Genomic DNA, 14,162 nt, shown 5'->3' on the forward strand with positions numbered 1-14,162 from the left:
CCAGCTAATTTTTGTATTTTTAGTAGAGACGGGGTTTCACCATGTTGGCCAGGCTGCTCTCGAACTCCTGACCTCAGGTGATCCACCTGCCTCAGCCTCCCAAAGTGCTGGGATTACAGGTATGAGCCACCGTGCCCGGCTGGCAACTATTTTAAAAAGCAAAATACACACTTCTTAAAGTCCTGAGCCATATATTTATTAATATGTCAAGGGCTATGTGTTCAGAACTATGTTGGCTCCTGTGAGAAATAAACATTGAAAGAGGTATACTGGTTCCCACGTAGGAGCATTTGGTATCAATATACGTTAACAAAAAACTATCATTTGTGTAGTACTTTCCATTTTCGTTGTCCTATTATTATACAGGTTGAGCACCCCTAATCTGAAAATGTGAAATCTGAAATGCTCCAAAGTTCGAAGCTTCTTCAGTGCTGACATGCATGACACTCAAAGGAAATGTTCGTTGGGCATTTTGAATTTCAGATATTCAGATTTATGATGCTCAAGCAATGGAAATATTCTAAAATCTGAAAAAATTGTGAAATCCAAAACACTTCTGGTCCTAAGTATTTCAAATAAGGGATTACTGAACCTACTCGCCCTCAAAACCACCCTGTGTCATGGGCCAAGCAAGCTTATCGCCACCCCAGTCCTCCTGTTTTTTCGTTTTTCTTTTTTTAAAAGATAAGGAATATGAGCCTATTTCCTATGTGCCTTCCCCAAAGACCTATAGCACCTAAATAATGTAAATCCCAGGAATGAAACAATGTAAATAAACTAATGTAAATCCTAGAAACAGAAGAGTGTTGTTTTGTGTTATTGTATTCCTTTTTTCTTTTTCTTTTTCTTTTTCTTTTTTTTTTTTTTGAGAAGGAGTCTCACTCTGTCAACCCAGGCTGGAGTGCAGTGGTGCAATCTCGGCTCACTGCAACCTCCACCTCCCAGGTTCAAGCCATTCCCATGCCTCAGCCTCCCGAGTAGCTGGGATTACAGACGCCCGCCACTATGCCTGGCTAATTTTTGCATTTTTAGTAGAGACAGAGTTTCACCATGTTGGCCAGGCTGGCCTTGAACTCCTGACCTCAAATGATCCACCCACCTTGGCCTCCCAAAGTGCTGGGATTACAGACGTGAGTCACCACACCTGGCCTGTTTTGTGTTATTTTCTACCATTGACTTCAAGAGGACCAGAGGATATGGTTACTTAGTGAATAAGGAGGGCTAACAACTAACAGCATCCTTTATAGTTCTGCTTCGACACTGTTGCTATCAGTATAAACCTCATCTGAGACAGCACATCAGAATAGTTCTACATCAACTAACAATGTACTACCCCATTTCTTCACATACTAGGGAAGACTTTTGCATCTTCATATAACTCTTATGAAAGTATATGTAAAAATTTTATATGTTTTAAGAATGTACATGAATTAAGAAACCCTTATTATGGAAATTCTCAAGGTTTTAGGATAGCTTTCCTTTGCCGAGAAGGGAGAAGTTATTTCACATATATTTCATATTATATATTTCTATTTAAATGCACAACAATGAAAGCAGTAATGCTTAACAAAAAATAAGTATGTTTCTGCTAAAACTTGGTTTACAGGCCATCTAGAACTCTTCTACCTACTAAAGAGCTTTATATTCAATTCAAGGAAACTTTAAGTTCCACCCGCACCAAATTGGCCTTGAGTCTCCCACTTCTTACAGGAACCCATGGAATACTTTATTTTATAGGTAAATCAGTAAAAACTCAGGCAACAGTTACACTTCCTGAGCAAAGTTATCCTGACAACCTAGTCATTTACCCTCTGGAAATAAACACATGCAATATCCGCCCATGTGAGGAAATAATATGTTCCAGCTTTAAAAAAATTTACAGCCAACATCAACCAACAAATATTTATTGAGTTTCTACTACAGGCCAAGTACCCTAGGTATGGCAAAGGAGGTACCGAGTTTTCTCATGACATTTCTTGTTTCATTTCTTTTAAATAAGGACAGTTCATTAACCACAAACTTCAATGGAATTCCATTTTTATATAGACAGATAAGGTTTCTTACATCAATCAATTCAAAATGAGAAGAAATCCTTTATCTTAATCCCTCCCTCCATTTCAAGTTCAAGAATGTGGTAACTGTCACCAAGGTCATATAGAAGTGTGACAACAGGCCCTGCCCTTCCTTAGAGAAAAGTCAATAGAGTTGAGGAGACAAGTACACACTGACACACTTGACGCACGAAATAACAAGGCATGCAATACGCTGCTAAGTGGTGAGGAGTAGAGAGAGTGCAAGAGGGGCTTGGAAAAGGAAGATCAGAGAAGGCTTCACATGGCAGAAAGGGCTCAAATGGCTGTATAAACATGGGTAAAATGTGAATACAGAGAGGTACTCTGGCAGACTCTGTTGGTTGCCTACCTAACACCCATTCACGCCTTCCTGGCAGAGCCTATATTTGTTCAAATATCCTCTCGTCCACATGACTCACCTCCATGAGTAAATACCAACTGACCTTAACCCATCTTGCTGGTCCCATTCCGGTAACTGGTTTAGGGATAGACCTGTGACCCCAGCTCTGGTTAATGAAGTGAGAGGAAGTCTACTAGGGGTACCTGAGAAAGACAGTTCTACTCTTAAACGAGAATACATTAGAAGGATGACCCTTTTCTCCTTCTAGGTGCTTTCCTGTGTAAGTATTCTATGTGGAGTGATAACAGGATGGTATAGCCCCTCCTGGGGAGAGCACACTAGGAAGTAGGAGACAGCCAGGGTTCTTGATGACGTGGCTGAGAAACTCCATGAATCAGCCCTGGAATAGTTCTACCACCTTGTCATGTAAGATAATACACTTCCTTACTGTTTAAGTTACTTTTAATTGAGTTTTGTCACTTGCTGCCAAAAGCACGTTAACTGCCTAAATGATAACTATTCTTCTTTTCTTACCTAGTAATAGAATGCTGATTTTAGTCCAGACAATGATATACCCAGTCCAAAAGTTCTGTTTCCCAGCATCCCCTGCTGTTTGGCCATGTGAGATGTGAACAGATGCATTGTGTGGTATGTTCAAGATGGCTTCTTAAAGGAAGCTGGCTACTGGGAACTATGCCCCTCTCTATTCCCTACTTCATCCTATCTACTGCTGAGGATAGGGTCTTGATGGCTATAGCTCCAGTACACAGTCATCTAGTGATCTTGACATGTAAGCGAATACACGAAGAACTACAGAGCAGAATATCAGGGACTACATCTCTGCCAACTTTGTGGCACATCATAGTAGCTCCAGGTCACCAGGCTGCAGATTTCATATTCATGTAAATAAAATACAGCCTGGTGTGTTTAAAGACACTGTTACTTGGAGTTTTCCATTATAAACAGTTAAATCTAATTGTAATACAAGAATTTAGGAAAAGACCTAAATTTGGCAAGCCACACTGTAATAAAGGCAGCACAATTAAAGACAGTACATCTAATAAACAAAGACTAGACAGGATAAGAATATTTCACAGCTGGGTGCGATGGCTCATGCCTGTAGTCCCAACACTTTGGGAGGCCAAGGCAGAAGGACTGCTTGATCCCAGGAGTTAGAGACCAGCCAGGGCAACCCCATCTCTACAAAAAATATAAAAATTAGCTGGACACGGTGGCATGTGCCAGCTACTCAGGAAGCTGAGGTGGGAGGATCGCCTGAGCCCACGAGATCAAGGTTGCAGTAAGCTACATTGCACTCCAGGCTGGACAATAGAGTGAGACCCTGTCCAAAACTGCTGTTCATAACGCCACCACAAAGCAAGAGATTTGTTACATAAAATGTGAATCATCCAAATGATAAAGTACTATGCATTTATTAAATGATGGCAAAAAGTAGATGCATTAATATATAAATATTATAATATGGCAGATATCGTATAAATGGAAAATATAGTAGGAGTCTATTTTTAAAGGAAATTGTATACATATACTCGGAGAAAAGTTTGGAAGGATGTACAAAATATTAACCATAGTTATCTCTCCATGGTAGGATAATGGCTCCATATCTTTCAAATATGATAAATCTTCAAGATTTAAAAAACTGAGTATCCACTTATTTTTTGTAATTGTTTTTAAAAACAATTTTTATTAAGCATTTTTTATTAAGTCCAGTTTTTATTAAGCATTTTTATAACTACGATTTTTTTAAAAAGCTGAATGTATCTGTGATACAAATATTCTAGCATATCTAAAATGATCATCTTTGAAGTATGCATATAGTCCAGACTAACAGGCAGTGAACAGGGGAAAATGATGATCAAATTCTAAGTCAAAGGTCCCACTAAAGCACATATTTATTGTGTTGAATAAGCATGGCTTGATTAAGAGTGGTCAATGTATGAAAGAAATGACTTGGCCTATTTTCTTGCTGGAAAATTGAATCCCACTAGTAGAAAATCAAACACATTTTCATTTACTTATAGTCACTACTATATTTAGACAAAGAATAGTCAGTATTGATTAAAATAAATAAATGAACCAGCAAACCATGGTTTCATTTGCCTCTCTACACTTTTGGAACCCCATGCCAAACACTGTAATACTGAACCACTTGATTCTCCTGCTTGATTTCCACTAGTCCCCTATGAAGTCCTGATTTATCAAATCCAAACTCTGATTCCATCACATCTTTCATCACCTTCATTCCTGGGCTGCTAAGCACTATGGGACAAAATTAAAGATCTAGTTGGTTTCACTGCAAATTTATATTATCTAAGCCCAACTCGGTCCTTACAATTCTTCAATAATACTTTCTTCATTTCAGACTGACCCAATTAAACAAATGTTTCCCACAGTATGCCTAGTCCCTAGATCCTAGTGTCCTGTGAATAACTATGGTTTCCTTCTGCCCAGCAGGTCTTCCTTTCTCTTTTCTTCTGCTTCCTTTGGGGACTTCTCAACTCCAAGCAGTCCTATCAAGATGAGTCCAAAACCCAGGTGGCACATACCATCCCAAACAGAGTGCAAGGATAGGCATCAGTCTGGCCAATCAGGATCCCCCTAGGAGTTCTGCAGTGAGGAACAATTTTAGATATTTATTTTGGGTGCCTAGATGCAACAATGTACTGAAACGTATATTTCCCACTCTATGGAGACAGGCTGTTTGCAACAGGAAAGAATGAAGCCAAAACACAAAAGTAGAGACAACTGAAGCTAAGAAATGGAAAGCATGAGAAAACTCTTGTAGCTTTAAGCCTCGAGATCCAATAACATCTGAAGCCAACTCCACTTCTGGACTGTCCAGTTCTATCTACATGCAACAATAAATCCTCTATTATGCCTCAGCTGGGTTTCTGTCTCTTAAACCAATAGAGTCCAGTCAAATGCAGTACAACTTCTAAGTTTTAGCCACTCTCCAAAAACCACCTATTAGCAGTCCCCAAATGCCTGTTTCTTGATGAGCTTCTTTACCCAAAAGTCACTTTCACCAACTTACTGAAATGATTCCAAAATACTTAAAGAAGTCAAGGCCCTTTCTCAGTATCTAGTCATGGGCATCTTTGTCCAGCATGTCAGTGTTGATCCCTCATTTCTTTGTGAAAAACCTCTCCTCCCACAGCTCCTGGGGCAGAGTTCTGCCCCAGTTCTCCTGCTCCTCTGGCACTCGGTCTTCTTCCCACACCCTGATTCAAGTGTTTCCCAAGGAGTTGTCTTTGGCCTTCTTCCCTTTTCTTCTACCCTCTTTCCCTTGGCAAGCTCTTTCACTCTAATGTTTCCAGTAATGACCTCAAAATAAAAGACTCCTAAATCTATACCCATGATATACTATTCTATAATCTATGCCCTTCAATCTCTATCCTGGACACTACTCCTGAATTTCCAGATGACTCCACCCATATCCCACCTGAACTCCACATGTATGTTAAAAACAGCATTTAATTATCTTCTCTTCTAAAAAACTTTCTCTTTCTGCATTGTTGCTAATTTTGTCAAAGCACCACCAGACTCCTGGCAATCTTTTTTTCTTTTAGACGGAGTTTCGCTCTTTTTGCCCAGGCTGGAGTGCAATGGCGTGATCTCGGCTCGCCGCAACCTCCGCCTCCCGGGTTCAAGCAATTCTCCTGCCTCAGCCTCCCGAGTAGCTGGGATTACAGGTATGCGCCACCACCCAAGCTAATTTTGTATTTTTAGTAGTGACGGGGTTTCTCCATCATGGTCAGGCTGGTCTTGAACTCCCGACCTCAGGTGATCCACCTGCCTCGGCCTCCCAAAGTGGTGGGATTACAGGCATGAGCCACCATGCCCAGTGACTCCTGGTAATCTTAAAATTCAGTGTTAATGATGTTACCCCTATTATCCCAGCCAAGACATTCTCCTGATTCTGTTTCCATAACATCTTTTGAATAGGTGCCCTCCTCCTTCTCCCTGCCTCCCATCTGCCCTAATTCGGATTCTCATAATTCTCACCTAGACGACTGCCATTGGCATTTTCATTTCTCCCTGAACTCTCTCAATTTCAAACTCTCTGCTATAAGACTACATTTATTGAAGGTCATATCTGAACAAATCATTCCCTAGCTCAAAAAAACTTCAAGAGTCACTCAAGAGTTTAAGCTCTGTCAGTCTGCCAAAATGTCCTTAGTCTAGCCCCAAACTCTATGTATCTTTTCCATAACTTCCTTTCCATAATCCAAAATTGCAACCAAACCAACCATTTTTAGCACCTATCCCAGTCTCTGTCCCCATCTTTGCTCATGCTCCTCTGCAGACCCTTGCACATATTCTCTTGAATAACTCCTCCTATCCCTCAAGGCTCTCCAGAAATGCCATTGTTCCTTCTTGCTGGAAGTAATTTCCCTTCTGATCTGAACTCCCATAACAAATATACCATCCCTCTCCCTTGAAGGCAAGAACTCCATTTGGTGCACTGAACGTAGTGGTTCAGCTAACAAAAGTTTGTTGAATGTATTATACATTGTCTAGCAAGTCCTTCCTCATCCCCCTTTCCACATCTATAGGGGCATAGTCAGATCTGGAATTGACACTCAGCTTATAACGATCTATGTAAACTTGGGTCAGTCACTTAACCTCTTTAATTAAAGCTCAGGCTATCCATCAGCAAAATGGGAATAAAGATAGCTCACAGAGTTTTATGAGTTAAAACAAAACGTTTTCTAGAAGGGCCTATATGGCGTATTAGTACAAGCTCCCTCATGATTTCTCTGTTTTCACCCTTAATCTCTACTCTGAGAGCTCCCCAAACGACACACTATAGGGAATGGCTTGAGTAAGATAAGTAACACTCCTATATGACTTCTGTATGTGCTTCCCAACAATAAGGGCGGTGATCTTTGCTAATATTTTTAACTGTGAAACATCACCAGAGCAACTGAGTAATTATTTTGCTTTTTCTGGGACATTACTGCAGTCAATAGAGCTTATCTGAGAAGGCTACATCAGGGGAGTAAACGTTAAGTGAGTCAAACTTTAGTTTGGAAGCAAAGGGAATTCCTTGTATTAGAAGAGAACAATAGCTACTTTGTACAGCTCTGAACAACCCAGAAAGACTATTTGAGACTATGCATCTCAGAGATACAAAAATTGGTAAGATATAGAAGAGATGGCATTGAACTCTGTAAGGTCTAATTCTGGCTCAGTTACATATTAACTGTGTTACTGTGGACAAGCCACTTATCTACTATTGGGTCTTGATATTCCCATCTGTAAAATGGTATGGCTAGATAAGGAAATTTTCTTCTGGGAAGAACTCTTTGTTCACAAATTTGTTCAGTAAACTTACTACAGGAAATACTGGGCAGCTGATCACCTTTGACAGTCAGATGTTGACCTACTTAGAGTTGCAGGTAATAGTGAGTGGATGGCCCCTTTAGCTTCCCTCCAATTCTGTGCCTTTTGAGGCAACATTATAGCTTAGAAATTAAGAGCAATAACTTGAATCAGATTAACATAGATTCAATTCCTGGCTGTGCTTTTATTCTATGAGCACAGTTAGGTTTTCCACCTCTCTAAAGCCTCCATGTCATCATCTGTAAATAAGTAATAATAAACTCCTCATAGGGGTCTCAAGAGTATTAAATGCAGTAGAATATATTTTTAGCACATAATTTTTAGCATTAACTTTGGTAAAGACTATGAAAAAAGTTTTAGAAATTTAAAATGAATTATTGAAACACAGGAACCAGATATAATTTATTATTCTGGATAATATCCTGGACCAGATTTTTTTTTTTCTTTTTCTCTAAAGGATATCAGTGGGACAGCTGTTGAAATTTGAATAAGAATTGTAGATCAGATGATAATATATATCAAAGCTAGTTTTCTGAGTTTGACAATTGTCTTGTGGTTATTCAAGAGAATATCCTTGCGTTTCTGGACTATACACTGCAATATTTAAAGATTTATCTACAATTTACTCTTAAATGGTTCAGAAAAAAATGTACATATATTTTGTATGTGTGTGGAGGGAAACAGAGAGAGAAAGTTAACATTTGGGAAATCGGAGTGAAGGGTGTATGAAAAATTATGCTTGCAATATTTTCTGTCTGAAAATACCTTGGTACAGAATATTATATAGATGTGTGTGCAGAATGTTTTTAAATACGTTTTGTATATGCTATTATCATGGGTTGAATTACATATATGAATTGAATAGCTGTATTTGACATACGTTATGTGTGTGTATAAATATGTAATTCAATTATTTTAAACTATTTAATTTGACCCACCCCTGTTTTTATTTGATTTTAAACCTTTCTGTCTAAATTATTTACCAGTCCCCTTCTATAAAGTAGTAATTCCATTTAGAAATAACTGTCCTATAGGTGAAATAAAATGACAGGTAATCTTCAATTAGTATTCAGAGACCTAAGTTTCGCTTTAGGTCTTGTGAAGAGATGTAAGTTTCACTTTAGCATTGTGAAGTCTTCCAAAGTCAAATCATGTTTTGAAACGACTGGAATTATCCTAGTCATATAGTGTGCATTAAACAATAACTGTCCAAGTGCCAAAGCTGGCAATGGCTTCTACTGCTTTGCCACATCAAAGTAACAGCCACAGCAATTTTTTCAGTGACAGACTATGGAAAATTAGCTGGATATTCCTTCTGCTGTTTCTAACTCAATCATTTTCACAGCTCCAAATTTCAGCCATCCCCCGAATGACTATTGATACCCAACAAGCCTAAAGGAGAGCCAAAACCATGTCTGACAACGTCAGGTCAGGCAGCAGAGTCTGTCAACGCTAAGTGAATGTTTTCTTTAATCTGGCTTTCCTTTTACAATGCAAACAGAAACTGCAAATTCTATCCCCAAGCAAAACCATCTCTCTTCCAAATAACTTTAAGGAAGACTGCAATGTTTACGATGATTAGTGAAATTTCTCACAGAGACATAGCACTTTATGGTCACAAATCACTTTTACATCAATTATCCCATATTCCCCTTTACAGTACTTCTGTGAGAAGTTCCATTGTAAAGAATAGGAAAGTAAAGTGCAAAGATTTCAGAACCTTGCATGTACTGAATTTGGGGCCACAATCTATGTTTCTATATTCCCAAAAGGTGTTGGGGGAGAGCAGGAATCACTAGGTAATACTATTTACTAACTATAAAACTTTCAAAAAGTAGGTTAAATATACAGAAGGAGCAGGACTGGAAAAAGAGTGAGAAGAAAAGTAGGTTAAATGTGAAAACAAAACAACTGGCAACAATAGTATCTAAAGTACATTTCACTGAAAAAGTTGGATGGAATATTTTCCTGAGAACAAATACATTATCACTCACAGTGTTCCAGAAAGAATGGGGCTCTAGGGGCCTGACTTCAAGTCCCAGCAAAACAACATACCAGGCTCATGAACTCCAACAAGGCCATTAACCTCATCAGCTCAACGTCTACCTTTGTGAAACTAACTTTCCTTTCAGAGTTATGGGAATGGACTTCTGTTCATTGTAAAGCTCTAGACACAGATTATCTACGATCCTATCTTTATAAAATGGAATTATTTGGGCCCCAAATAGATCAGCACCCTGTGTTCCCAGTCTCAGCAAACGGCACCCAGTTATTCGGGGCAAAAACCCTAGTCTCATTCCTATTACTCACCCAAATATCAAATTAAACTCCTTTAGGACAAGTCTAAATTTCTTATCTTAAAATGACCCTTCATTATCTGGCTTCATCTCCTGACATTTTTCCATATGTACCCTTTAGTCTTGCCATAACAAGACACAACTTTATGTGTTCTGAAATTTTCTATCTCCATGCCTTCCACAAGCTATGAAGTTCTTCCTAGAACACCCTCATTTGGTTAATTCCTACATGTCCTTCAACACTCAGCAGAAGCTATTGTGGAAGACTTTCCCAAATGCTACAGTCTTAAGAAAATACACTGTTTTAGGCCTCTGTCCCTGCACACGCGTCTTCACCATGATGCAACAAGTGTTAGTTTCATTTCTCCCTCTAGATCAAAATGTTGTCCAATAGAACTTTCTGCAATGATGGAAATGATCTACATTTGTACTGTCTAATATAGTAGCAACTAACCACAGGCAACTATACGAGCACTTGAAATGTGGCTAGTTCAACTAGGGAACTGAATTTTTTATTTTATTTAATTTTATTTATTTTAAATCTAAACATAATAGCTATGTGTGGCTAGTAGCTACGATGCTGGACAGTAGAACTCTAGAGGGTCTGTCAGCTCTGAAGATGGGTCATGCTTGTTCTATCTGTATTCCCAGCACCTGCCACCTTGCGTAGTGTAGGGTTCAGAGTTTATTGAAAGAATAAGGAAATGTGTAAGTATCCATACATACTTTTGTATTCTTGGGAAGTGATTTCTCCCAATACCCCAAGCATTCTATCACATTCAAACATTCACCACATCAAATTTTGCCAAACCCAGTCACATCTTGTAAAGCACACCTCATTAACTAACATGGAAAAAACCCTCAGCAAATAATTTCTACTCAGGGCATTTGGCTTCATGATCACCCTTAAATGACTTCCAGATGACTCCAAAACAAACAGTTATGCTGTTTATGAAATATTACAATAGTCATGGCAGCATCATTTTCGAATGTCAAAATCAAATACACTGTTTAATAAGGAAAAAGCATAGGCTTTTTATATTTATGTTAGTATTTGTATTAATGTGAAAAATAAATTCCCTTGAATGCCTACAGTACTGTAAAAGTTATTAAAGACTATTTTGAAGTATTCTTTAAAAATAGCATTCTGTTCTCCTAACTGAATTCATTTCTGAAATACCATACAACATTTAGAGAGAGTATACGGACTTGATTTGATGGGTTTCATTACTATGATAGGAGAATATGCAGAGAATATGACCTTGCCACAAAGAATCAGCAGCCAAATTCAATTTGGTTCCAATTAAAAGTCCTGGTTGGCAGAATTCATGAGGTTGGCATATGGTTGGTCATTTGAGATTTTAAGAAATCCAAGACGTGAACTTCACTAAGCAGATTAACCAGGTTTGACTCCACATCCAGGTCTTCACTTCCAAATTCCTTAAAGTATAACCGGCAATCAAAGGCATCAACAAAGATGGTCTGCACACAATGGCCCCATCCAGAATGAGAGGAGCTTCTCCATTGCTGGCCTGGTACATTACCTGTCCCATAGTGATTAAATTATACAATGGCTGAACAACCATTTGTTAATGTCCTTCCATTGCATAATTACTTCTGTAAAGAGAGACTAATCCTATAGTGTCAAATTGTATGTGAAATAAAAAGGAAGAGGTAAAGCATCTTAAGGCTGGAGAAGGGGGATGGAGGTGGAAACTTCAAATGGATGGTTTGCTTCTTTTAAACTCAATTGAAAAATCTTAATTAAAAATAAATTTATTACAAAATAATTAATGTTCACTATAGAAAAAAAAAAAACAGAGGAGGCAAAAATAAAACATATACTTTTACCCAAAGATAACATTTGGTATATACTCTTCTGGTTTTTTTTCTTATACACTTTGAAAATAGTAAAATAAACATTAGCCAGCATTTATATAACATTCATTCTGTTTCATGTACTGTCCTAAGCATTTAACATAAATGAATTCACTCTGTCTTCACTAGAACACTATGAGGGAGGGACCATTATTAGCTGCACCTTTCAGACAAAGAAACTGAGCAGAGAATAATTTGACCTAGCTCATAAACTTGTAAGTGGTAAATAATCTGTTCAACTTTTGCTGTGGGAGCATTATATTCGACTAACTAGTGTGGGAGGAAACATTTCTCTGTATTAAATCTTTAACTACTATTTCAATATTCTGTGAGAGTACACAAACCTGGATATCTTATTTGACTCCTGTTCCCCATTCTCTAGGGGAGGGGCCAAGCTAAAAGATGGAGGACATTCGCTGACTTGGATCTAATACTCAACAGCTGGGCTGTATGACACAATCTATAATATGAATTTAGATTCCTTCAGGGCTATATCTCTTTGATGTTCTTAGTATCAAACTGTCACCCTCGTACCTCTATATATTATATAATCCATTAGCTTGGCCTTTAGAAGCCTATATTAACTTAATTCAAGTCAATTTTATTTTTTCACTGGGATTCTTAAAATATAATATACAGTTCCCAATTCTTTTAAAACCCAAAAGTGCCTATTTTGATCATGGACTTCAAAAAAGTGTGGAGAGCACAACAAAAAGGAGGTTGAAACAAGGAGAAAATATTTCCACAGTGCAAACTGTTAAATTGGAAATGTAAGATGCAACTGACAAGTTCAGAAACATTCTCAAAGTTAAAGGTGCTCGTAGAGACCTGCACAGTGTTTCATGCCTTCACCCCATTTCCAAAGGTCATCTGCAATTGTCCAAGGGGTCCTACCCTCAGTTTTCTGCTGTCTTGCTGTTGAGATTGTTGCTCAATGACCCTGAAACACCTTGTGTTATTTTTTGTGGTTCTGTTACCCATATAGCAACTCCTTGGCAACAATGGTAATTATACAGCAGCCTTGTTATCTCAGAATAACACTGTAATTAACTGGTGTCACTGCAGCATTTGCAGTTATAATAATTGCAGCAAAAAAGTCCTGTGGAAGTAGCATTTTTTAAGTTATGGCTTTCAAAAATAGCTTCAGCAACTACGCTACTTAGAAAACCAAGTTTATTTCCCCCAAGAAACACGATTTCCTCCAAGAAACATGATTTCCTCCTCACAAAGCCCACTGAAACTAAGCTATCAGAATGTCTCCTAACAGAAAACATCAGACTTTCTCTGTAGCAAAAGCTTCCAAAATGAATTGGGGAAAAAGTCATACACACACATTTCTCAAAGTAATACTTACAGCTCTTCTAGAAAAGGAAAGTTCTTAAATGCATCTTCTGGCAACTGAGTAATGTTGTTCATACTGATATCCCTGGAAAACATAAAGTTAAGAATATTGTTAATTAAGTGGCATGAAGCTTAAGCATGTAATCCAACAGAAAACTAACTAGGTGCTACAATTTTGTGAAAGGGCATAGAAGACATATAGAAACAGTCACAATTTGGCTTCAATGCAATATTCAGAAAACACAGAAAAGCTAAATGTTTTGTTATAAATTATGTCGCATAATTTAGAAATATACTCAGATCCTGTATTTTCCCCTCTTGAGTATCATTGGAAAAAAAGTCTCGGCCGGGCGCGGTGGCTCAAGCCTGTAATCCCAGCACTTTGGGAGGCCGAGACGGGCGGATCACGAGGTCAGGAGATCGAGACCATCCTGGCTAACACGGTGAAACCCCGTCTCTACTAAAAATACAAAAACTAGCCGGGCGAGGTGGCGGGCGCCTGTAGTCTCAGCTACTCGGGAGGCTGAGGCAGGAGAATGGCGTAAACCCGGGAGGCGGAGCTTGCAGTGAGCTGAGATCAGGCCACTGCACTCCAGTCCGGTCGACAGAGCGAGATTCTGCCTCAAAAAAAAAAAAAAAACGAAAAAGAAAAAAGTCTCAAACTACCTACAATAAGTGGGCCAGGGTGACTTCCCTGTGCTCGGGTATTCATGGCAGTACACATACCTATCAAAATAAACCAATGAATACTCTAGGAACGATATATAGAATTCGCAGGTGAGGGTGGCTTCTGGAGTCACTCAAGGACAATAAAAGCATGTCCTAGCTCTACCCTAGTCATATTTTCTTCAAAACCTATAAAAGTCC

The 14,162-nt window shown here is 38.5% G+C and overlaps 1 protein-coding gene across 1 annotated transcript in view; it reads right to left on the reverse strand.

Moving 5' to 3' along the window:
• LGR4 (leucine-rich repeat containing G protein-coupled receptor 4) overlaps positions 1-13,374 on the reverse strand; it is a 46,433-nt gene extending 33,059 nt beyond the window's left edge. The window contains exon 1 of the mRNA XM_011936305.1: positions 13,309-13,374. Within this exon, the coding sequence (XP_011791695.1) occupies positions 13,309-13,370 (62 nt within the window). The 5' untranslated portion in view covers positions 13,371-13,374. The remainder of the gene's footprint in view (positions 1-13,308) is intronic.
• Between the last annotated feature and the right edge of the window lie 788 nt (positions 13,375-14,162).

The sequence above is a fragment of the Colobus angolensis genome, unplaced genomic scaffold (genome assembly GCF_000951035.1).
Source record: "Colobus angolensis palliatus isolate OR3802 unplaced genomic scaffold, Cang.pa_1.0 Scaffold152, whole genome shotgun sequence".
NCBI classification, from domain to species: domain Eukaryota; kingdom Metazoa; phylum Chordata; class Mammalia; order Primates; family Cercopithecidae; genus Colobus; species Colobus angolensis.